Consider the following 26,278-nt stretch of genomic DNA (forward strand, 5'->3'; position numbering starts at 1 on the left):
AACGTGTAACAAAAGTGTAACATGTGCACGTTTTTACAAGTCTATGTGCAGTAGTTACAAGAATAATATAAGAAAATGTGTAATTATTTTTAAATGTGTGGCCTTAGTACAAAAAAAGAAAATTTTGTTGATTGACAACATATTGGGGGGGGGAAAAAATTCAATCTTTGAGTAATAAATCACCTGTTTCACTCTATTTTTGCACAAGTGCCCTTTTGCTTTTTGGGTGACGATATATCAAGGTACGCGAAAAAAAAAATTGTGTTTCATAACATGTTTCTGCTTTGTTTTGGCTACTCCTAGGTATGTATATGATGTATACTGTATGTATGCGGACACATTTAAATCATCACATCCGCATCCCAAAAATGTCAATGTCATAATATCATAATATCAGCATCCACAAATAGATGATTACCATTTTGTTTCATTCAATAAAACTGTATTAATTACATAACAATATATTATGGTTTTTAAGAGAATAAAATAAATACATAATATTTATTATAATTTATGAATACTTTGAATCGTTTAGAATTTAACTTGTCAACAATATTATTTAATTAATCGATTTAACGAAAGGCACATACATCATCATAATTAATTGGAAGAGAAATTACATCACAGTCATTGTATTTAAAATGATAATCGTAACAATATGTAGTCGCATACGCCTGACGCCACCGATTCGTACGAGCGGGACCACTCCACAATTAGCCGGACAGAGCGTGCGTGACATAAAAATATTACATAAATTAAATTTAGTATCATTTGGAAGCGTTCATTTCCAATCGGGTTGCGAGTTGTACCGGATGAACCCGTTTACGGGTCTCCTAAAATTGACACGCTGCGATACATTTAAATTTGGCTTTCACTCAATTTTAAGGAGCACCCTGCACCCTCTAGTTAGATTGGAAATGTATGCTTCTTTATGTAAATATGAATTTGAATAACAAATTTTGACAAATTCTTCTGGAGACACTGCAGAAGATCAAAATCTATCTTCAACATATATATGTGTCGCACAAATACACCAATTTATAACGGGATCCAAAATATTGGCGTTGAAAAAATTTCAACCGTGAACGATCGAAGAATTCATTAATTTTATAATTTTCCTGAATATAATATTTTGGATGTCGCCAACATTTCCCACGGATCTCACCAGGTAGGTAAAATATCTCCAACGGTGAGAGGCTTTATTTGCTCTCTCTCCCTGCTGTCTCGCCACTTTTTGTTGTTCAATAATTCATGAATGACGGAAGATTGAATATTTTTAACCTTTCAAATGATACAAAGGAGAGGAAGCAACAGTATGCAAATGAAATGACACGAAGACGGTTCGGCGGATCAGGCGAGACGAGACACCCTCGCCGACTGAAGCGCGGCACGAAGCGGCTTTCATAATATCATTTAGAATAAAAACACAACAATTATTATAAATTATTTAACGATAGGATACTAATTAGTGAATTCGGTGGGTTTTTTGAATGGACAATGAAAATGGACATTTCCAGATTCAAAAAAAAAATATTAGAAGACCTGTAAAAGATTCCCTTCAATCACCCTCCCTAACTAAACATTCTAACTAAACATTCGCTATTATTTATTATATGTACTGAACACTGAACACATGGACATTTTGTATGAAAACTATCCTCTATCAAATAATATTACAAATAATGAAATTGACCCTAATAGAATAGAATAACTTAAATATACTTGTTTGATACAAATTGCAAACGTCCCCATATATGATTAACTTTACTGTAGCATTCAATTTTATCTCCTCTCCCGAGGGTAGAATAATATTAATATATTTATTTATTTACAATATAAAATCTTTTTCACTGTTATAAAATAAAAAGCCCGTTCAGATATACCGTATACCATATCGCTTATGGCACAAAAACTATGTTTCCTATTTGATATTAGTCGATCTGTTCCATCTATAAAAATAGAATATATTCGCCCTCATCTTTATTTTGATTTCTCTGCGATAATATCATAGATGACATTTTTGAATATCTCGCAGACGATATGCAAAATGGCCAATATTCCAAGAGCTCCTGATTAATTTGAAGCGCAGCAAACGCGGGCGAGATTCGACAGCGTATCGACATCGGCGTGAACCAAAAAACTGAGAAGTGATGTCGATCAGACTTGAACCCCCAGCACTCTGTCGACGACATATTGAAACCTGCCGTTCTCGATGGTCGTCACGTCGCCGTTTTTGTCCGTCGGAACGTCATCGTCGGTTACTAATTCGTTTTTAACACCTTTGGGAATGAGGGCGGCGCTCTCCGTGGGGACATCAGCGGAGGGGTCGAGCCGAACGGAGGATTTTTCATCAAAGGGGACGGAAGGGGCATTCCGAGAGCGCTCATGGGAATTTTCCGATACGTTCCGGCAGCGGCCGCTCCTTCTAACAAGGTAGCCGACCTGAAATCCGGGGCAGCCGTCAGGGGTCTCTCTTTCGTCGTCCAGCCGGTCGCCGTCGGCGTATGACGCGTCGTCTTTTCTCTTGCTGACTTTGAAATTCCTCTCGCTTCCGGAAACGGATCCGCCGTCGGACGAATTGCGACGGTCGTCTCCCGAGTCGGGTCTTTCGAGGGTCCCGTCCTCGGACAGTCTCCCGTCGGCTGTTAGGCGGCACCCGTCCCGGCGGTCGTCTTCCGGATGCGGGCTGCGTTCCCACTCGCTCAGGTTCTCTAAGAGATGAGACAGGGAATGGGCGTCTTCGCGCTTCAGTGTGTCGTCCCGCGAAGAGAGCGCCGCGAGGACGTCTTCGTCGCCGGGGGGCACGGGCACGCTGGAGTGGTGCCTCGTGAAGAATGCCATCTTTTCTCTGGAGAAAGAAAAACACATCAGTCAGTAATGTTTCAAGCTCACATTTATAGACGGGTGAATAAAAAGAGAGAACTCCAAAAAAAGAGAAGAGAAGGGAAGGAGTAAGTAGCGAGGGACACTATTTTTTTCAATAATGATAATTTCATTAAACAAATGACCAACTTACAAGACACCCATGTTATTCATGTAGGTGCCTCTGTTTAGAAAATTCTTTTATAATGTCCTCCTGACTGGGAAAATAGCAAAACATATATTTCATTAGATTTGAATCACTTCACTGAAAAAGAAATTGAAGTAACTTGTAAGATAGTCAAGTTTGTTTCCTAAAATTGTCCCTCTTGCAGTGTTTGGCCGTTAACTAAAAAAAAGAGTTCGAGCCCACTTTGGAACGTATTTTTATTTTTTACCTCGGCCAGATTCACTCTACCGGCAATTTTGCTGTACAACACCGTAAAAAAGAATTCAGTTGAAAGAGGTGCAGGAGGCCACATTCTTTCGTGCAGAGATGTTGAATTTCATTCATGGACTCACTTGAAAGTGATGATGTCAGGTTTTCCCTTGGGCGCTCTCGTCCTCCGCAGTCTATAAATATCACGGAAGGCTCGCTGCAGAGCCCTGGCGGCCCGCCTACCCGTTCCCGATTGCTGATTGGGAGCCATGCCGGCGCTCCCGCTGCCGTTGGCTCCTCCGGAGGCAGAGTTCCCGCTCGATTCGGCGCCTTGCGAACACAGGAGAACGAAAGCGTCGTCTTCCACGACCCAATTAGCCACTGTCGTGTCGCCTTCTTCCTTGGCAACTTCCAACCTGAAATAATTTACATTATTATTTTATTATAAATTCAATTTGCATAATGTCGAAAACAAACAAAAAAACAGAATAGTTGGTATGAGAAGGGTATGCAATGTCGCCGAAACAATTACTAGAAAAATCTATCCAATCTATGCGGCAATGCAATGAATTCAAAAGGCACCTAAATAATGAAAATAAATATGTGTTCAGCAGTATATTTGACTGACCTCTGTTTGAGATCTCTCAGGCCGGCTATCTCCTGCTTAAGGGTGTCGAGTCGATGGTGCTGAGCCCTGAGGTCCAGCTCCAGATCAAGGCTAGTCCTGGGGGCATGAGCGCGGGGGCCGCGGGTCACGGGAGCCACTCCCGGCAGAGGGGTCCTACCCAGGCGCAGAGACCTGCGGGCCGCTGCGTGCCGATCGAAAGGCGCTCCGGGCGATTGGAGGTGCGACGTGCCGCCTCGTCGGTACAACGGCATGGACGAGTCGGACTCGGAGCGGTTCAATCTATCAAGGACAAAATGAATTATGTATTACATAATAATATGGTAGAATAATCGCTAATCAAGAATGTTATTTACTTTTGTATGAATAATATCTTCTTGATCATTCCCATATGGCTGAGGATCTTGACCACTCCACAATGCAGTCATCTTCTGCATAAGTATAACGATGTCCAAAATAAATTGTATTCACTACTGCATCCACATTTTTAGAAATAATAATTAGGAAAGACTTTTCCTCAAGAATAGGCAATGCAGATCGATCTATTCTTAATGCGAAACTGATGCAAATCAAAATCCATCATATTAGTCTCTCAGAAGTTGTCGACGTACCTGCAGATGTATTGGTTCTTTCCAAGCTGAGGAGTGGGAGAGAAGGTCTGCGACCGCTTGATGAGCAGGCGGTCGTCGTTGGCCGCCTGGGCGGCGCTGGTGCCGTTGATCCGTCTTCGGGCACCGCCCTCTGGACAGAAGTTGCACTCTGTGTTGGTCTCCTTCTCTTCGGTAGCGGTGATCGCCTCCATTGACGAAGACGGCTGAGGATTCGGCGAATATTCTTCTCCGACCGGCTGGCAATCCAATTCCCGATCCGAGTAAGGCTCCTCTTCCATTATCTGCGAATTTAAAAGGCAGGTCCGGGGTTAAAAGTGATTTTCCAATACCATAACTATTTAAATGCTATGCGACACGCTGAATTTAACGAGAAGGCGAGATAGAAATACATTAGTTTAATCGGAAAAAATAACACAGCTAGAATTTGAATTCAGAATTCTTCGTTTGATAAGCCAATCGTTAACAACAATGGTTGAAAATTGCCAAATATGTTAAAACGAGAAATTAAAATTTTACTAAACGGGTGAATCGAGGAGGTTCTCACCTGGTGTATAGAAGAGGAATAATGAGATCCAGGAACGAAGACCAACATGCCTTCCTCCTCGTCTTCGTCCTCTCCTTCCGCCTGCTCGTCATCGGAAGACGGAGGACTGTCCACCGGAGCCGCCAACATGCCTTCCTCGCCACCTGAATTGGAACATAAAAAAAGATTTGAACAATGACCGCAGATTTGGGATATCGGTTCATATCTAATTGAAATGAAATTTAAACAATCAATTCAACTCAAAAAAATAGTAATTTATTAAGAATAGTAAGAAAAAGACTGACCACCTTGATTCCTGGTAAGAGTCGACGTTTGCGATGGAATAAGTGTGCTCTCGTCGGAGCTTTCTCCTTCGCCCGCCGCCAACATGTTGTACCACCGGACGACATTGGCGTCATTGCTGAAGTCTGCCAAGCTCACTTGGGCGAAACCCTGATTGAGGAAAAAACAGACGTTAAACGTGTTACTGAACAAGTTAAGTTGTCTCTGTAGCGTATCCAATTTATATCACTGAAAGTGAAGACCCAAACCCTAGCAAAGAATAATGTACACTGTGAGTACACCTAAAGTTCCAAGTCAATTAATGGTTGAGTAAGTACTGACCACCTGACCGCATAATCACCTGATCGCATGAACATGGCCAACCAATCACTTAACATATTTATTTATTATAGTAGACTCGATATAAGCAGTAATCACTTCACTAACCAAGCAGTGCTGTCTCCTGCAGGCTTGCAGTCGAAGAGTTTGGCTTTTGAGAAGAGAATGGGGGAGTGGCAGGGGTAGACGGAGGGGGGCAGGCAGAGGGGCTCCGGCCTCCCGACATGCCGGAAGGATCATCGCTCGCATGTAACTGTAACAGAACAAATGACAATTTTTAATAACACCAAAATATATGTACTGCACTTTCACATTCAGTAGTTAATATATTTGGTTTTTGGGTTTTGAAATATTTATTCATATCCTGTACATGAGAAATGAGACCAGACAGGTCTCAGGAAATAAAAACTAGAATTGTGATCGCAAGGAATGCCTTTCTCAAAATGAGACGTCTCCTTAGCAATCGAGACCTTAACCTAGGTCTGAGACTGCGTATGGTACGCTGTTGGGGTGCCTCAATTCTTTTCTATGGTATGGAAGTATGGATGCTAAACGAAGAGATGTCACGGAGAGTTGAAGCCTTTGAGATGTGAATGTATAGACGCATCTTCAAAATTCCTTGAACTGACCAGGTGACAAATGTTGAAGTTCTCAATCGAATAGGAAAGGATCGAGTAGTTCTGCATAGTATCAAAACCAGGAAACTACAGTACCTCGGCCACATTATGAGAGGATAAAAGTACAATATTTCCGAACTTGTCATTTAAGGAAAGATCAATGGTAAACGTAGCAGAGGACAACGCCAGCACAGTAAGAAGAGAAGACAGTTATAATGAAAGTCAAGTTGAGTGAAGAGCAAATACTTACACTGTATCCTCAGGTTTGACGGCTAGCGCGTGAAGATTTCTGATCTTTTGCACTCCAACATACAGGGTTTGTTCCTCTTGTGAATAATGTAACTTTATTTGCACTTGAGCTGTTGAATCTGGAACCAAAAGATATTCACGGTTATTAGGGATTACAATACCGGTATTTTGGTATACCGGTTAAATACTGTTCATTTGTATGATCATTAGTAACCTCAGCCCTAGTGGCGAATATTTCACGATGAAATAATAATTATTCACTATAATGGACTCGCTAACCTAATTACCTAATTTTTTTTTAAGAGTAGGTTATACAATAATGGAGAAATATAATTTTTTTGAACAAAGAAGTGAGCAATGTGTTTCTTCTTACGGGATAGAAGTTAAGAAATTGCTAAGTCTAAAAGTGCAATAAACTAATAAAACAGGTGGAATTATCAGTGGGGCACATACACATCTAAGAACACTTCATAAAGAAGAAAGTGCCAGTAGTTCAACTACTAGGTATTTGTAAACATCAACACCTCTACCGTATCTTACCTTTACCTATTTTTATAGGTTTACATAATATTATATATACTTACCTATTTAGATATTTTTGCTATACAATATTAATGTTTTAAAAAGATTTTTATAATATCTAAGTATATTTATTGGTAGATACTTTTTTCCCATATATTTCACGAATACCGGTATTCAATAGGAAATACCGGTATTGATATTTTCATTCAGTATTGCAATCCCTAACGCTTACGAATGGCCACGATTGTAAAGAATACAATTAAAAGGAAAAAGCCATCCCCGCACAGCCATGACTATGTCACTATTATCACTATTACAGTGGAGCTACAGGATACAGGCATGACTGGGAAGACGCGCCAGCCATTCGACTGAGGAGTGGACATAGAAAAAGAAAGAAAAAAGTGGCGATCGAGTTACCTGCAGGTATGGACGGTGGAATATCCCTGGATCTACATGACGCCTCGAACACTCCGGAATCGCCTGCCACTGATTCATCACTGACGGCGGCCGATACAGATCTACTATTCGTACCTGCGATCATAAAAATAATAGCTGTTAGCATTGATAACTGATATGACATTTCGCTTGACAACAAATTAATTAGTGAAATTCAAATTTAGTAAAAATCAAGGAAAATAAAATTGTCATAGTTTAGGGGGGTAGATTGTTGACTTCTATTTACTAGTAATTTCATATAATCAAATACATAACGTGAGTGTAAAACGGGCATTAAAGGAGTATGACTGACCACTGGAACTGGGGGTGGCAGACATGATCGACGCTGCCTGCTGCATCATGTCTTCCATCCCCGCGCATGCAGCGACGGGAACGGCGGGGGTCTCTTCGATGGGGGAGAGAGGAGGCTCCTGAGCGCGGGCCGCGAGCGCAGGCGGTGCGTCATCCTGCTGCATTACCCTGAGCTCGGCTAACCGGTCTTCGAGTTGGCGATCGGGCGGGCGGTGCGGGCGTGAAGCCAGCAGGTCGTAAGCGGGCGGAGGAGCGGCGGGCGGAGATATGGGCGGGGATACGGAACTCAGGCTACTTCGAGGACTCAGGCTGGGCTGGGAGCCGCAGCTCAGGCCGGTCGCGAGACCCGAATTCGACGGGGAGCCACGGAGAAGTCTGCAATACGAGTGACATGGTAATTAATTATTTTACAAATACATCATTTATAAAAGGTAAAATTAGGTTCTGAACAATTATTTGGCCAAATACATTTATATAATTTTGATGATGATACAAGTATCAAAGGCCAGAGAAGGGTTGCCATATAATTTGACATGCGGACAATTGACAAGATAAATTTTGATCCATCGTTATCACTGCTGTCAGACTGCATAGAATCTGTACATTACACAGTCATATCGGTCATCATCAGAAGATTGAGGATGACCTGCATAATCTTTTCCCAGATTTCTTGTTGGTTCGGTCACCGGAAAATTTAAGAGGCTTGAAAGAGGTTATGTTCGCTTTTAAACAAAGTTTACCTCCCCTGTCCTCCTCGATTAGATGTTTAATATTATCATAATTCATTTTTATTTGTTTATTTTTTGCACTCCTTAAATTGGACAATTTTAAGGCTCTTCCTTCTTTGAATAAAGGTGTGTAATTCAAAGGTACTGAAAGAAGAACACTATCAAGGAGACCTCACCTCATCAGGTATGGTGACACAAAAATAAAAAATAGTTTGGATGATATGAACTCACTTTTCAACTCTCCGATGCAAATCCACCATGTCGATAGGTTTATCAGGAGGCATGGAAGCGGTAACGCCTTGAGGACCGCCGTAGATGTCTGTGAAGCTGAGGCCCGAGCTCAGGGACCCCTTGCTGCTGGCGGTGGAGAGGGATCCCAGACTGGAGCTGCTGGAGACGGAGAGGGTGCTGGCCGACAAGCTCTTGAGCTGGGACTCGAGAGTGGTCATGGAACGCAGTGCGTCCCGCAGTTGCTGCAGGAGCAGCTGCTTCTCCTCGTGCAGCTTGAGGCGGTCCGCTATGCACCGGTTGGACATCTCCAAGGCATTGTTGAGATCGCGCTCCAGCCGCTTGCACTCCGATTGAATGTCTGTCATCTGCTGTTGCGACTTCATTCGGGGGGTGATGCTCCTGAGTTCCCTGAGCAGCTGCTCCTTCTCCTGGAAGAGGAGGAGGCGATCCTGATCGGACTCGGCCTGCCCGGGCTGCACCTTGTCCTCCAGGTCGGCCAGCTGCTGCTGGATGGACTGGATCCTCTTGCGGCACTCGTCGTACTGCAGCCTCTTTCTCGCCATCTCGGCGAGGCGGGCACCAATGGGGACGAGGTCGGCGCAGAGGTCCGTCTGGGAAGCCGTGCTGAGCTTTTCTTGCGGCAGGCTGAGGGTGGAAGTGTCAGGGGAGCCCTCCCCCAGCTGCAGACGCGTGAGGTCGTCCTTCAGTTTGGCCAGGGACTGCATCAGCTCCGCCTTCTCCTTTTCTCCGGAGGTCAGCGACTTTTGGATGTTTCTCAGCTCGGTCATGATCGCCTGGGCCTCCGTTATGTTGTAACATCCCTGCTGCGTGCTAATTTTTTGTTCCACCCTGTTGAGAAAGGAATAAAATAATATTGAATAATTTGTTTTGACTTTCTCCATTCTAAAGTATCCTGATTATAGACATACATGCAATTGAATGATTGTTTATGACTTATGTTTACGTTTACATTGCATTCAATTTTTAGGACAACAGACTTTGGTAAATATAAATAATTAATGATTCGTTAGAGGGACGACACCAACCGCTTTCAGAGCAGCGAGCGAGTAAGAAGAATGTCATGTGGCTTATGGGTCACTTACGAGTGCAAGGTGTTGACGCCCTGTTGGGTGCAGGAGAGTTCAGCGCGGACCTGTCGCAGCTCCCTGCGCAGCCGGGTGACCCGGCCTCGCGCCAGCGCCACGTCTGACCGCAGTAACTCGGGGTCGTACCTAGAACTTCCGCCGCTACCTGACGAGCACACTGTAAAAATAAAATACAATAAGAAAATGGTCCTGTAAGTTTCAAAGATTCAAAGTGAATAATAAACACTTTTAATTCCAATAGTCTTGTACTATTCCATGCAGACACAAGCGTTAATATTCGGCATTTTCAGGCCTTGCCTATATTTCCATTGATTACTCTTAATCGATAGTTATCTTATCATTTTAAACTTTTGCGGGTTCAACCGCATGGAAAAATAATTAAATCACTTTTGACTTATCATGATGAAAAGCTCAGATGAGAAGAGATTTACGAGTAACGAAAGTGAAAATGAGATACTCACGGCTCGTTCTGGAGGTGGCCAACGCTGTCAAGGCGCTGCTCAGATGTTTGTATTCGTTCTGCGCAATCAACAGCCTCTGCTGCTTCACCTCGCACATCTCCATCTTGGCCTGAGGACAATGGAGAATACAAAATTAAACAATTGAAATAATTATGGAGGAGAGTAGAAAGGACTGACATGTGGATACAAATTTAATAAACACTTGTGGAGGCGATCAAAGTGAATAAAATTTAACCACTAAACTGCTCAGCTCCATCTTAATCTTAATCCTAGCAAATTCACTGACAAGAGCTCAATACGACCACGACTCATCAAACAATATCCATGTGTGCTAATTGACAATATCCAACAAATAACCTTAATTTTAACAATAACAAAAGACTTTTTCATTTTTTTACGTCATACATCTGAAATAGATATCTGAAGATCAATAAGTAGTCATTTAGCTTAACATGATGTCTCAGACGTTTGACAGTAACGGCAGTCTGGGTTTAGTATCGGTTATCAATAGAAGCAGTCGAATTGAGGAGCATTTATTCTCTTTTGACAATTTCCATATTTCGGATGTGACTGGAAGTATTATTATGAATTCAGTAATATCCGGGGAGCACAAAAACAACGGGAAGCGTGTCACCTTCCGGGTGCGGTTGTAGGAAACTACGATTCTCGAGTGTTGAGAAATATGGGATAAACTGACAAATGTTAAAACCCATCCCGTGTGTCCAGCGCAACAGTTGCGTTGACCGATACTTTATTTATAGGACAAACGCAACTGCTTTGGTTCAGCGTGTGTTAAAACTTAATTAACTAAAAACCTTAGTCATCAGTGTTCGATATTTTCTCAGCAAGAGCTAAAGAATATTTTATTTTCAGTATTTTTACATCTATCCTATATTGTAATACGTATTAAACTATTAAAGTTTGTCATGTAAACGCACTGTGCATTCACTATCCTTAATATTTTGACGGTATTAAAAGGGTTTTGTATTTATTGTCTCTACGTTCTCATTTCCATCTTAATAATCTGTTCAGCTGTAATATCAAACTTCCAATTCAAATTTCAGACAATTCTTTTTTAGTCATTAATATTATTGTAGGTAGTAAGTAAGTAGTAGACATACAGTATAGACTTATAAGTAAAATTATTAAGAGAATTAAAAAATTAAATGGAAGTATGTACAGTCGAACTTGGTTATTATGAGGAAGATGGGATGGTCTAAAACCATTATCATCATATCGTTATATAAATCACTTTTCGCGCCACGTTCTATTTAAGCACAGAACATAAAAAATCTGAAAACCATCATAAAAATCCCAGAAACAAGCATAGCATTCATAAACTACAAAAGAAGTTGTTTATTTTAATGAATAAAGTGCTGAGCCGCCGGCGCTGGTAGGTACCTACTGACTTCAGAAAGCTTGGATTTTTTACATGCAATTTAAACCATATGCTTGGATACTTTTTCAATGTTGTCGGCGGAAACACCAATTAGGTACTTAGACACATAGCTAGTGTCATAAACGTAATCCGATCCCGGCGGCATCCTTCTAGTTAACTGCCTGGTCGGATTTTATTGCTTAGGGTCGAAAATATTATTTATGGAGAAAATCACTAAAATGTCAACGAATGTTTCCTCATTACATCCGAGATCTCGTTATTTCCGTGATCGTAATAACCAAGTTCGACTGTAATCGTTTGTAAAAAGAATGACAATTATTGGCGGTTTACTGTCATGACATGTCTATAATATTGTCAACATGAAAAAGATACTTTCAGAAAGAAGGCTTTCATTGCAGGAATATTAAAAAATTATCTAATCTATGCAGAATATTAACTTCATGTCAAAAAATAAATCAGGAGGTAGTAAGTAGTACCTAGAAATAATTATAAACCTGTTTGATTTAATTAGACTAAAAAAGGAAAAGGCCAACAAGTGTGACCGATTTGATTGATTAGTGGAAAAAGTAAAGGCATTTGCAAATAAAATGAAATTATTAGCACTACTTGACTGGTACTCGAGATCGAATAATTTTATGAGGGATCGTAAAATAAACACAAGCGTCAATGCGACCTGAAGTCGTTTACATCCATAAACAAAAAAGAAAAAATATTACACAACAGGATAGCCCAGAATTTCACTACTTATTGTATTTTTTGCAAAAGGTTTTACGACATCGTAAAGAAAAAAATGAAATACCTACGAAAAAAATAGAAGGAAAAAAGGAACATTTTTCTTTAGCAAGGTCACTTCGGAATGCAACGGCGGCTCCTAAACTGTCAATCATCAAATTGTCTTTCCTCATGAAATTAGGAACATGGAATCGAACTTATTTAGACTATTTTTAGACTTTAAAGACTGAAGAAATAACAAATATAACGTACATATTTCTCTCAAGATCAGTACTGTTTTATGGATAGTTTAGTTGTAAAAACAGTTTAAATATTCATGATAACGATAGCATTTCTTTGAAGATAACAATGGTTCAAAATATATGAGATGATAAACCTATTTATGAAAGCGTAGCATCATAACGATATCACTATTTCGTTAAATTCGGTTTGAAATTATCTCCGAGCAGTCGTTTATCTGAGAATAGACTACAGACTACATAACATAACTTGAAAACACCTCAGATATACTACCCGCATAAGCAAAAGGGCAGCTATTTACCAGTCACATTTTGAGATAATGAGACATTCACTTTTTTTAAAACAAATTTAAATAATTTGGATGAATCTTTTAATTCACGGTATAACCAAAAACAAGTATATTTTCAATCTATGCTGTGTTTTTGCTTATGCATCTGTATACTGTCTTCTTGTTTAGAATACCGTTTTCGCGAGAGAAAAAAAATTAAGAATATGTCGATTTTTATACTGAAAGTACTTTTGTTGACTTTAAATATTTCAAATGGTTCAGAATTTCACATGGAGCATTCCGTACACAAACTAAATTTGTGATTTTTATCAAAAAACTTCCCTTTTCCTTATGGGGGCAGTGGCAGTATATAGCTACCAATAACTTGTATATTGCACAGTTGTAACTTATAACGTAAATTTTCAGTCAGAATATAATCTAATCACGAATAAATAAAATAAAATGACAAAAATAGCGGTCTAAAAAAAGCAGAAATCTGGAAATGGAAACTATGAAAATAGTTCGAGAAACACTGTATTGAAGGAAGTATAGATAATATAACTCCCTTGCACACATTATTATTACAACAGTCAGGTAGATGGAAGCATGTGTATTTTTTGTCTGCATTCCGTGGATTTACAAAGGCGCTCGAGAACAAAAGGGCCAACTGTGAAAATCCACTAAAACTCTCGCACAAAGGACCATCGACACCTGCCCTGTGTCGAGATAATAATATTTTTTTACATATCTCATTCGGAGACCGAAAACTATGATAAAATAATAATGACGGTGCGAAGAACAGATGCGAGACCGGGAATTTTTAAGAAGATTATTTTTTGCAGCGCGTTTCGCAATCCGTGAGAGGAATGTCAAATTCTTCTAATGATTTTTATAGACAAAATAAATTTATGTTACGCGGGTATTTCAAATGAAAAAATCATATTGCAACCGTACAACAATATAAAGCATTTATCGCACCAAGAAAACCAAGTTAATTTTTAATGTGGTGTTTGTTTGATCCAGAGCAAGGATCCAATGGGTAGGGGGAACGGTTAACCATTCCTCGTAAAAATAATATGTCAATATAACATCCATTATGTGATCCACATGCTCGGGAATCAGGATGAAATGAACATCGTAATTTAATAGGTAGGTACTTAAAAAAAATACATATACGTGCTCACACGACCGCGGCCATATAAGGTAATATTTTACAAAGTGAAAAATACAACTTAGCACCTTTTTTGTACGAAATGTAAAAACATTTCGATCGGGTTATTCAATTATTGGGTAGATACTAAGAGAACTAAGGTTTTGATGTGCATTTTTAGTAATGTAATGTGGCATTTTGGAAGTTCGGCTTGGGTACGAATGACTGACAAAGTTTAATGTGGACTATTTATGTCGGATCTTAACAGCCTACCTCCACCCTTCGCCACTGTCACGTGATAAGTTATTACCATTACTTATTAATAAAAAAAACGATATAAACACAAAATCATTATAAAACAAATGTAGAAGGCAATATCAGTTTGACGTAAGTGCCACTTTTGTATGCAAAAACTGACAAAAGTACCTACTATCTTCAGGGTTCGTAAGAAAATCATTGGTCCTAGTTCTTTTTTGCCATCAATTTCATTAAGGAAGTTTTCTTCAACATTTTCGTCATACACTATTAACTATATAATAGGTATACATTATACACAATATTTGTTTGTAATCAGTAAAATACACGTAGGTAGAGTGAATAATTGATTTTGTTATTGATTTACATCCATGTCCATCGTTTTCTTTTCTTTTAAGGCGTTCAAATTGTCAATTCTTGGTGGAGATTATAAGAAAAAAAAGAAGAAAAAAACGGAATACTAATTCAAATCAGTTTAATATTAATCAGGACCGGTTTCGTCCGCTTCAAAAGAACATGTTAACTTGTAATTTGGTGGTCATTTAATTAATTTACTTTTGAACAGAGAATTTCTTAGAATTTTATTTAATTATTCTCTATACTAGGTAGTCTATACTATACCTACCTTAGCCAATGTGGTCCGGTGATGTCAAAAGGTTACAAACTCTAAGGGCGTGGGTTATATTATAATTATATGAATGAGATCAATACAGACAGCATCAGTACATTCTGTACTAACGTCGACATATAATTTTATATGTAAATACGACCAAGTACAATAGTTACGTTATAACTTATATTAACAGACAAAACTGAAGGCTGCAGAAATGACTGCTAACATTTATCATGCATTATTAAAATGCTAAATAATGACCATTTTATTAATGGTCTGGTATGCGGAATCATGGATATTCATACATAATTTGAATTCGAATTGTTCGGTAGAAAATCGGTAGAAACAACTTATTTGATTGGCGACTATTACAATTTTATTTTATACCTACTATAAATTTTCGAATTAATAATCGTGGTGATTTAAATTTTAAAGCATAATATTATAATTATTCATAATTAAAACGATAAACAACGTGTAGTAACGATTGCCCAGTGTTAAACTCCTAATATGTACTTGCAGTGGTGTAATTAAAAATATATTATTCTTCCACCAATATTTTCAAGAGTATTATAAATAGATCCTCTTACGACTTCCATAACGGCACCAGGGTTTCCACCGACTGCATACACGACACCTCTGTCCGACTGACTCCGCGGCAATGCCCTCGACTCGTCGCCTCGTCCGGCTCCAGCCTTCATCTCCTTCTGCACGTACTGTGGGAATGTACCGCTGTAGAAATCTCCCGAAGACACGTTCAGGAGATTATTGGCAGAAGCCGACAGGATCCTGGATGACGCGGCCTGCTGGTCTCGGAAACCGCGAATCGAATGCCGAACGGACGTCAAGTTCTCGTAGTAAACCTCATCTTCTAAATTCTGGCCTTCCGGACCCAGTCTATCGCCATACTTTCTGGTGATCTCTTCTAGATTTTTGTATTGTGGTTTTTCTTCAAAGTGTCGAATGTTTTGATATTTCGGTTCTGCCTCCTTCACGTACAGACCTCTGCCGTATTCGTAAAACTCCGCTGATCCCTCTACTACTGATATTCCGTACTCCAAAGCTGAGATTTCGTATTCCAGTATGTTTTCAGCTATCGCCGCGCTCCTGAGGGCCGAGCTAGGCCCGTCGCATTCGTCGACGTCGTCGTCAAAACTGTTCACTCTAGCCTTCGTTTGGTTCAGGAACGGTTTACAAGCGACGCAATCTACATTGCTGCATAGATTGCCATACAGCGAAGACGTTTTGCTAGAGTGACTCTCCGATCTTTTGATAGCCTTTAAAGTACCGTCTAAGCATCGACACGGTCGTCGTCTTCCGTCCGAGCAGACCTTTCTACACGAAGGTTCTTTGAAATCGTCGATTCTTATTCCGCCTGCAGCTTTCGCTTTGCAGCATGTGACGCAGCGGCAGTCGCTTCTAGCATTGGCGGATATCTGCGAGTATGTGAGTTCTTTAACGTTGGAATACAGAGGTCGGTTGCTTCGACAGTTGCAAGATTTTCCCTTCGGGGCATACCCCCTACCCCTAGTCTGTCGATATAATTTGCTGAAGTCGTCAATTCGACCGGTCGAGTTGGACACGGCGGTATTGAGACTCCTGTACGGATTTCCATAAGAGACGTTGCTGGACCCAGATATGGTCGAACTCCTCGGTCTGACGTCGCCGCAGCACCGGCGTTTGGTTTCGCCGGTGGTCGCCGGCATTTTGTAACCTCGTATACTTCCCGGCCTCTTGTCATCGGAGTACTCCGCTCGAGAAATGGTGGAATTGTTGACCAGGCACCCGCACGGTGCTCGATTTTGATCTGACTTTCTGAGTGAAAGATCGGACGGCTGATGTTCTGCACTCGGTACAATCGAAGTGCACATTGTATTGTCGTAATACCTTGACTCGGCACATGTTGATATTTTGTTATTTCTATCATTAGCACCAAATGTGACCGCTCCAGTATTCTTTAAACACTGACACTTTTCCACGCACCCTTTGGATGCGGTTTTACTTTCCGATTCGGTATCCATAATTTCGGAATAACTGCACGATATCAATACGAATCACCAAAATCTTTACTCAATCAATTGATACAAATTGCAAAGTTACAGCGAACTAAACGATTAATCACTAGTGTGCTCTGAAGACTTCCAATGACTTAACAACTCCACCAAACTAACAATAAAAAAAATAATACACACACTGATAATCCCACAATGTGTCCGTACGAATTGAAAAATTGAACCGGACATTCCGCACCGACCAAGTAAAAAAAAAACCTCTACACCGGGCAGATAGATACGATAGCGGGTAGCCGGTAGACAGACGTTAAAATTCCTAAGCGAAGTGCTAAGAACTCATCGATCAGAAGCGATTACAATGATTACATCATCCGAGCAGTATTCAAGTTGCAAGGATTTCCTCGTGTCCTAAGTTTACAATCAAAGAAATTGATAATATTTCAATGTGCACTTTTGAACTGGCGCGTGTGACAATGTGATAGGGCGGATTCGGTAATAGCACGGGGGTGAAAACGGCGGCGGCGATTCGAGCGGGAAGATGACCGTCAGGGAGCGACCGCAGGCTCCGACTGGCGATGGCGGGCAGGCCGAGGAATGCGCCGCAGCGGCAGCGGCCCCCGAAAGAATGCAATCTCGGACCGGAGAGAGCCTTTGGGCAAGTGGCGGAGCCTGCCACGGCTTCGGGTTTTCCCCTATTGTTCTGACGGAATTCATTTTATTTTAGATTGCAGATATTATACGGCACGAAACTTTTTCATATACCTAGGTACGTTCAGAGCATACCGATAAAAAAAATCACATCGTGTTGTATCACTACGTATTTATCTTATAAACAGGTATTGAAGCATGCAGTGAAGAGTCTCTTCTGTATCTTCCTTCCAGGGAGAAAATTCAATTACACAGTAGCAGACGGTGTTTCTATGAGTGACTGTGACTGCATCAAAATAATATATCAAGATATAGAAATAGCGTAGGTACATATCGCTATCTCAGTATAAGGGTACACTATTTAACAACAACCTGTTTTAAGAGAAAATTGCTGTCAAAGATTTTGAATACCAATAAGAGAGTAATTAGATATTTTTACTTATTTATTATTATTATGTAAATATTATAAGAATTTTATCTAAAATTATAAAGAACCACCTTAAATTCCCTCCCATATTTAAATTAAATCAATCTATGTAATAAACTGTAGTATTGCACTAAAACGTTTACATTCCTTTGATATGCATGTTGATATCATATAAATTTATCTGAAATATTATGGTAAAATAGTCTACAAAGTTAAGTAAAAAGTCTACAAAAATAGTGCAGCCTTGCTCAGAAACTTCAACTGATTCTCCATACTTTGTAATTCATAAGTCAAAACTGACATTTCGTCAAATAGTGTGCCCTTGTACAGAGGCAGGGATATTTATATTAATTTAAAAATATGTACCTACGCTTTGGTAGAATCAGAGAATGTGAATAAAACGCAATGGTCCATGGATTATAGGTACATTGTTATAATGATTGTGATGTTTTGTTTTACAGGAACATTTTCTTAATGGAGATTATCACTATGCGCAAAAGTGATAATAATTAGGCCGATTATTTTGATAATAGCTAGTTTGTAGCGATCGATGTGAAATTATGAAATAAAAATACCTAAGTAAATTTAACTTTTGTAGGTCGTAGTATAGACCTACATACACAAGGAAAAATGTTAAATAATAAATTATTTGATGTAAATTAAATGTGTGCAATGCAGGCAAGAAGGCGGCTGCGCCCCTGTCCGCGTTGGATGTTGGATGACGGAGGCGGCAGGGTCGCATCGCATCGCATCTCCTCGCGGGACGTGGCCCCTCAACCGATCGCCGAGAGTCGAGACGAAGGGAGTATCACGGGCATAGCAAACCTTTTGTGCCACAAATAACTACAGAATAACATTATTAATCAATCAGTGAATAGGTAAGTACCTATATAGGTATAGGACCTATCGTGACCAAAATTATTCTTTACCACCATTTTGATCGATTCATGAAGTAAGAAAATTTCACATTTATAGGTACTGTAATCGCATGCGTTTTTAAATTGTGTGCCATATTAAACTTATATCTGTTCATGGACATATATTTTCTATCTTTTAATAATCTATCCATCTTCTATTTTCTTTCTATCTATAATCCAATGTCCCCTGTAAGGTGTGCGCGTGTGCGCGCGCACACCTACCAAGATGAATCCGCACACATCTTTTCATCCCCCGCAGTCTTCACACAAAAATATTGTAAAATAAAGTTTCCTTTGCCAGATTTTAGTAATGCTCGAATGCACGAAACCATCACATGCACAATTATACTTATTAATTATAGAAAACTTATCCCCTAAAAATGTCAAAAAGGAGTGGATGTGATATTTCAAATGCGATCATTAAGAAATCCTGCGATAATTTTAAATTGGAATGGCTCTCTGAAGTCATCGAAACAGAAATGCCATCTTCAACGCATTTGCAAAAAGTAAGAATTGGTGATTTATATTTGTTTATTAGGAAACAGATGATTGTGTCAAATGCACCATAGGCTCCGCAGCAAATATACAAGGAGAATTCACGTCTGGAAAGAAGTAAATTGAATGGAGGTTGTATCTTTTGAAAAGGCATTTTAGTCAAAAAGTACACCGGGATATTGCTTACGAAATTCAAAAATTTGAAAAGAGGTTTTTTTAGTGTTATTATTATATAAATTTACTGAAATTAATAAATACATTAAAATATAAGTTTTAGAGAGGGTGTAAATTTACCGCACAGGTGACGGGTGACACCAACCCTAGTTACGCCACTGCTCAGATGCGATGATGATTCGCACACACAATATAAAAATAGAGGGAAAGTTGCTATCATCAGTTTAGTTTGGCACACGGTTCAAAACTACAAGAGGTCATATCTTGTTTATAAATGGGTCGGTACCTACCTATACTTAATTAATTAATATTTTCTACTCTCAATGTGTCTCGATCATTGTTATTAATAATTATTTATTTTTAAATAATTAGGGATAGCTTCCTAAGAAAGTAACACCAAAACATGTTAATATACTTCTGTACAGCAATTAATAAGTAGGTATATTTGAAGAGGTAACCAAACTAAATAGTTATTTAAGTACAATGCAATAATGCATTCATAATAATATGATTATCAATGATAAATCAAACCTTAAAAAAAAAAAACAACGGCACATGCCAAACTCCAGACAAGACTGTCTTCAGTAGCGAAGGGTGGAGGTAGACTGTTAAGATCCGCCATAAATAGTGCACATACGTACATATTTGTTTTTATTGAACTAAGCTACGATTTACAGATGGTATTGGTTAGTTTTTAAAAATCAATTAAACCCTGCCTAAACCAAACCATAATAGTTTTGGTATATTTTGGGCAATACGACAAAATTGTGGCCACTTTTTAATTCATACTTATTTGTTTTAGTTGGAATAAGAATACAAAACAGAGTACACGTTTTTTTTTAAATTCATTGCCCTGCCTAAACCAGACTTATAATAGATAAAAATATTTTATATCGATAAAATATTCAATGTTATGTATGATTTTCTTCATTTGTAGTAAATGAAAAACTTCTTTTGTAGTGTATGAATGCCATGCTTATTTCGGGGATTTTTACGATGGTTTTCAGATTTTTGATGGTCTATGCTTAAATAAAACGTCGCGCGAAAAATGTTATATGACGAGTAATGCTTATAACGAGCAAATTCAGTCTGTCACATCTTCCTCATAATATAATAACGAAGTTCGACTGTTGTACATGCATACTTCTAATTACTTTTTTTAATTCTCTTTATAATTTTACTTTGTTACTGTATAATGTTACTTATTAAAGTGTATGTTTAATACTTATTACCTACAACAGGGATGGCGAACCTATGGCACGTTAACGTGGCGCGAAAAATGTTATATATCGATATAATGAGTAATGCTTATAACGAGCAAATTCAGCCGGTCCCTTCTTCTTCGTAATAACCATGTTCGACTGTATATTGTACAGGAAGGAATATAACATAGAAAGGTTTGCCAGCGGAGGATTAGGTTACGGCGGAGGTACCTACACAGGTGTGCTGAAGGTTGGCTGGAAGATGGTAAGGTGGGTGGGGCGGGGCGGGGGATGAAGGGCATAGCTATCGCAGGTACCGCGATGGCAGCGCATGCGCCGCCGCATTATACCTACACCGAGAGCACGCAACTCCGCTCGGATAACGAATAAGATTAGGTAGGTACCGAGGAATTTTCATTCCCCGGCAGGCAGTCGGTGTCTGGTCTGAGGAGGAATTAAATTCTTCCACAGCCGAACCACCGACGAGGTGAAATCCTCAGATTCTTTACAAAATGGCATAATAATCATAATAGGTACTTATATTATTATTTTGAGACCATTTCAGACAAACCATAATATAAAATCTCAATAAGACATTCATTCATAGCTATGCATAAGCGGATCAAGGGAGGAAAAGCGCACTGGCGCGAATCCAGCGGTTAGTAAAATAAATAAAGAAAGAAAGAAGAAAATAATAAGAGTAAGTCGCTCGAAGAGTGGAGACAATCGCTGGAAAACGACATTCAAAGGGCTGAGACCTGTAACATTCGACACATCTCCGCTTAAGGAGGTCTTCGATTCGAACAATGGTCAGTTGACGAAGGATGATGTTGGTGATAATACTTATTTATCCTAAACCTGGGTGAAGTCATTTTAATTTTACTAGTGCCATATTTTACTAAATTACTACCAACCAACAGCCAACCGATGAAACATACGAGCAAGGCTTATGATTTATCGACGTTTGTCGTTTCTAGAGATTCGAGAATTCTGGAATATAAGAATATTGAGACAATGGTTCAATGATCTCAAGAATTCTCGAGAAATATCTTTATTTCTGTTTTTCACTCATCCGGCCCAAATGTTTTGCCGCCGAGTAGGTACGGTTGAGAACAGAGTTAAGACCTTATTTCTGTTTTCTTGTCACAAATAAATTTTATATGCGAATTTAACAAATTCCGTTCAGGTAGTTGAGATTTTTTATAATGTGTATCTTTTCTCCACAAAAATGTTTTGCCAAATAAGTTTTTCTTGCCCGAACGCTGAACTAGGTTTTCTTGGCTGAATTATTTTTTCATTTCCGATTTTTTTAACTGGCAAATTTATTTTATTTTTTCCCAATACCCACTATAATTTCTCGAATTCTAGCGATTATCATTGATTTCTCGAAATTTGCAATTTCTGAAAATTTCTATCTGAAATCTTGATCACAGCCTCTACACACGAATACCTATATTAGGTAGGTACCACATAATATTACTTATTATGAAGGAATGGTGTGAGTTATGTTCAGTGGGAAGGTAGGTATAATACAATATCCTCGTACCTACCTTCAATGTCACGTCGAAAGAGAGGTGTTTCACAAAACCTAATAATATAATCACTATGCACAGCGGTGGACAACATTTTGGCTAGATCGTTTAGATTTAAGATTATTAAGTTGTTCATCAATCTCTTCACTAACTAGATGACTGCTGGCCACTAGCTACTGGCCTATCGAGTTTTTGTGACACAGAAATTTACTTAAAAATAAATTGAACAGCCAACCTGAACTGGACCACGTTAGTGTTAGTTGAAATGAGACTTTTTCGTTATGCCTAGTACTTACATAATTATTTATAATAAACTGATTGGTATCCGAATTTGCATGGAAAGGATAGAAAAAATCACATTCCCGGTAGGTACCTATGAAGAATTTTAATACTCAGTGTTTTACGCCATGAACCATTCCCTGTCAAGATTACACAAATACGATGATGTGCTCGACTATGGAGTTAATGGATACCACCGTAACTATCTAATATAACATAACCACATGTTTTCACGAATACCTATTCGCGAATTCAATGATTTTTTTTATTGTGCATCCAAAACAAGATAATTCAATAAAATAAATTTCGTTTAGAGACGTGACAATTTCGTGCAGATGAGTGCAAAAATATAAATAAATTATTGCTTAAAAACATTGCGGTAAATTGTTTAGATACCTAAGTACTGGATATGAAGCACGCGAGTGAGTGTTACATTTATTAGGATCCATCCATAGGTGATTTAAAATGGCAATAAAATAATTTAATATAAAAGGTTGGAGACAAAGTTGGTAATAGAAAAATATTTCCAGTACATGCCTTACAAGCAACAAGTTAACGTTCACAAGGAAACTGTCACGACAAATCTATATTTGTCCCATTCGCTCGTGTAGGAAATGCGCGGCAACAATGATAAAAAGAATGGGACAACAGCACCTCGCACGTGTTCGCGTCCAATCAAATTCCTCCGTATCTCATGAGTACAAAGGCTGTCAAAGTATTCCTCACGTGACGAGCAAATAAAAATAATTGCAAAAGGTACGGAAAATTCAAAATAGATCTGTATATAATTATTAATTATACATTACATAACCCATAGTTTTACATTACTCCACACATTTATGAGTACGTAGTGAAAACATGTTTTGAGCGCGTATTTATATCTGAATTTTATAAACGATGGCAGTTTCATATCGTAGGTACCTATACCTATCCTGATATTTTTTTTTTTTTGAATTATTAATAACCATGTCCTTGCTTTTTCGTACAAGTTGGTTGTTGTTAGTAATTTTGAACAATCACAAACGCCCAGGCTTTGAGAAAAACACATAAATATTGTGTGTCCTGACCGGGAATCGAACCCAGGAACTCTCGGGTGGAAGGCCAGCGCCATACCCACTGCACCACGAGAGCCGCCTCCTATCCTGATATTAATTTAACCTAGGTATACAATTAGGTATCTAATATCACTGCGATATTGAATAAAATCAGACATTACTATAGGGTGGGGGAGGGAAGCAAGGCGTAGTAGTCAAAATCGTACATCTCCGATATTGCGATACCTAGGTACCTACAATATTTATGTAAAAGACAAGAGCAGTGAAGCATGCATTATTGACATAAGTAATTATTTACAATCTACATCCAGCTGTATTTTGGCGCGTGTTCGTGTATTCCGAATGATATAATAAAAAGAATAACTGATAATCGTTAATGCAAAACACGTTTTTCGGCTAAAAATATATTGACGATAACTTAAATAATAAAATTAAATCAGTGGATGTTTTTAGAAACGACGGGATATACGCGCGCACGTGATTTTAAATTTGGAATGCCAGTAGAGTGAAACAGTGCATGTACGTCGAACGAGAGCATTCTCGCTCCTGCTCTATCGTACACGATTCGGTATTCACGATTACGAGCGAGAAAGTTACATAGCTGGGGCGCGGGGAGATGCGTCCTTACACCAATGCACGACTTCTCAATTTTTATTAGCACCTGGCTCTTGACAATAATAATTAAATAATATAGCGGGTGGGTGTTTTTTTTTTTTTAACATGTATATGTTTTACCGCTCGCCGTGACACTGGTATTAAAATAAAATTCTGTGCACAAAATTCAAATGTAACGCAGAAAGTTATCATCCGAGCGGCCGACGGTTCTCGTGCGATCACCGAAGTGACATTGCGCGCGGATAATACTTGGATGGGTGACCGCTTTTGTAATATGTAAAATAACATTTTGGCATTTTATTATTAATATGTTAATGATATAATTCATCAAGACCTGCTTAGACTAAACAATAATTGACGATAAAAAATATTCTTCTATCAGTATAAAATATTTAAAATTGTGTATGTATTTATGGCATAATTTTAGATATTTCTTTCACATGAAAAAATGACGCGCTCGGGTGGGGTTCGAACCACCGACCTTTCGGTGAGCAGCTGAACGCCCTGCCCTGCTTTTACACCAACGGTCGCCGCGCCAATAGCGACAATTTGAAGGTATACATATTAAATTAACTGCGAACGTTAACTTATTCGAGAGCCGCCCGGCTTTAGGAGAAACAATCGCTCTCAGACATAACACATGTTCCAATGTACTTCCGTGTAGCGGAGGTACTCAGCAGCAGGCTATTGATGCACTTTTTTTTTTAAATAATCTTACAAATAAACACGCAATAAATATCTAATATAAACAATATACTTTAGCCATCGTCATTGATTTCGTAAACAAATATCACGTGTTTAATTTTTTATTACTATTATCGCGAGGAGATTGCAGGATACACGAATGTAGTGGATCGGACTAGAAATATCTCAAAAATATAATGTATAAGTATATATAACAAAATAACAACCTCACAAGACAATGAATATGGTACATGCCCTTCCTTTGATCAAATAAATGTGCAATCGTATATATATTATAATAGTTACTATATCTATAAAACGCAAACCACAATTATTTCTTAGTTATTATTTTAATAATAAAAGGATTCAGATGTTTTGAAAGTTTGAGAGCTTCAGTTGGAATGTTGTGAGTGGAGCGCATTCTTTCGGTACGCGCACGTGTGCGTGAGTTTTAAGGTGGTGTGTGCGCATTTGTATCTGTGTGACCACAAGCAAACTATCTGAGCTTACAGTTTACGGTTTACAGCAGAGAATAGCCCAACGATTGTCGACATGTTGATTTTAAAGGAATTTTATTACAATATTGGCCAAAATTATCGATAATGTAATTATAAAGTCAGAAACTGAATGTTTTAATTCAAATGCCATAGCTTGGACGAAACACACATTGAAAAAACAGCAATGTACCGACAGCTTTAAAGATTCTCTGGCACTAGGTACTCAACCGTGGGACTGGATAAACAAGGCACTAAATAAATTCGGAAGGTGCTGTGACACCAAAAAACCAAGGACCGAGAAAAGAAGAATAAAATTAATCAAGGGATGCCGTCCATCCGGCAATGAATTGACCCCACCCCGGCTGATATAATTATATCTGTAGGTAGCTACTATCTGAGAGCCAGACTACGTTATCTTCAAAAAGGACACTTTCAGGAACACTATGCAAGTTACGATTTTTAATGCCGCCAATGGCAGTGTAATTAGCGCGTTGTTGTTTGCAAGCGTGTGAATCGGGCTATACCTATGATAATTTAGGGGTAAAAATCTAGAAGTATTTAACTCATTTACTGTAAAAATTGACATGAGTATAAGAAACTGGCTCTGAGGTACAGAATATATAAAAACCTATAAGCGACCAGCAGATCATAATGTTCCAATTTTGGTGGAAAGTGATAGGTGAAAAACGGACTCTGGTACAAGGACAATTAATTTTCATCCAAACCCTGATGAAATACTAGGTACCTAATCCACTATTTCTTGCATACAAAAGTGGTACTTACGACACACTGAAAAATTGTTAAC

The 26,278-nt window shown here is 38.8% G+C and overlaps 1 protein-coding gene across 2 annotated transcripts in view; it reads right to left on the bottom strand.

The window, feature by feature from the left end:
- Positions 1–1,848: 1,848 nt before the first annotated feature.
- kibra (WW and C2 domain containing protein kibra) overlaps positions 1,849–26,278 on the bottom strand; it is a 130,330-nt gene continuing 105,900 nt past the window's right edge. The window contains exons 4-16 of one of the 2 annotated variants that reach the window (XM_085960704.1): positions 10,280–10,388; positions 9,816–9,975; positions 8,713–9,561; positions 7,755–8,128; positions 7,424–7,537; positions 6,486–6,603; positions 5,727–5,871; positions 5,306–5,450; positions 5,019–5,161; positions 4,475–4,755; positions 3,867–4,145; positions 3,382–3,654; positions 1,849–2,848 (exon numbers count right to left, since the gene is read on the bottom strand). In XM_085960704.1, the coding sequence (XP_085816830.1) occupies positions 2,158–2,848; positions 3,382–3,654; positions 3,867–4,145; positions 4,475–4,755; positions 5,019–5,161; positions 5,306–5,450; positions 5,727–5,871; positions 6,486–6,603; positions 7,424–7,537; positions 7,755–8,128; positions 8,713–9,561; positions 9,816–9,975; positions 10,280–10,388 (3,681 nt within the window). In that variant the 3' untranslated portion in view covers positions 1,849–2,157. Of the gene's footprint in view, positions 2,849–3,381; positions 3,655–3,866; positions 4,146–4,474; positions 4,756–5,018; positions 5,162–5,302; positions 5,451–5,726; positions 5,872–6,485; positions 6,604–7,423; positions 7,538–7,754; positions 8,129–8,712; positions 9,562–9,815; positions 9,976–10,279; positions 10,389–26,278 lie in introns of both variants that reach the window. The other variant, XM_085960703.1, reaches the window with a different exon arrangement.

The sequence above is a fragment of the Rhyacophila brunnea genome, unplaced genomic scaffold (genome assembly GCF_057557595.1).
Source record: "Rhyacophila brunnea isolate RB1 unplaced genomic scaffold, BYU_Rbru_1.0 scaffold_12, whole genome shotgun sequence".
Classification (NCBI taxonomy): Eukaryota; Metazoa; Arthropoda; class Insecta; order Trichoptera; family Rhyacophilidae; genus Rhyacophila; species Rhyacophila brunnea.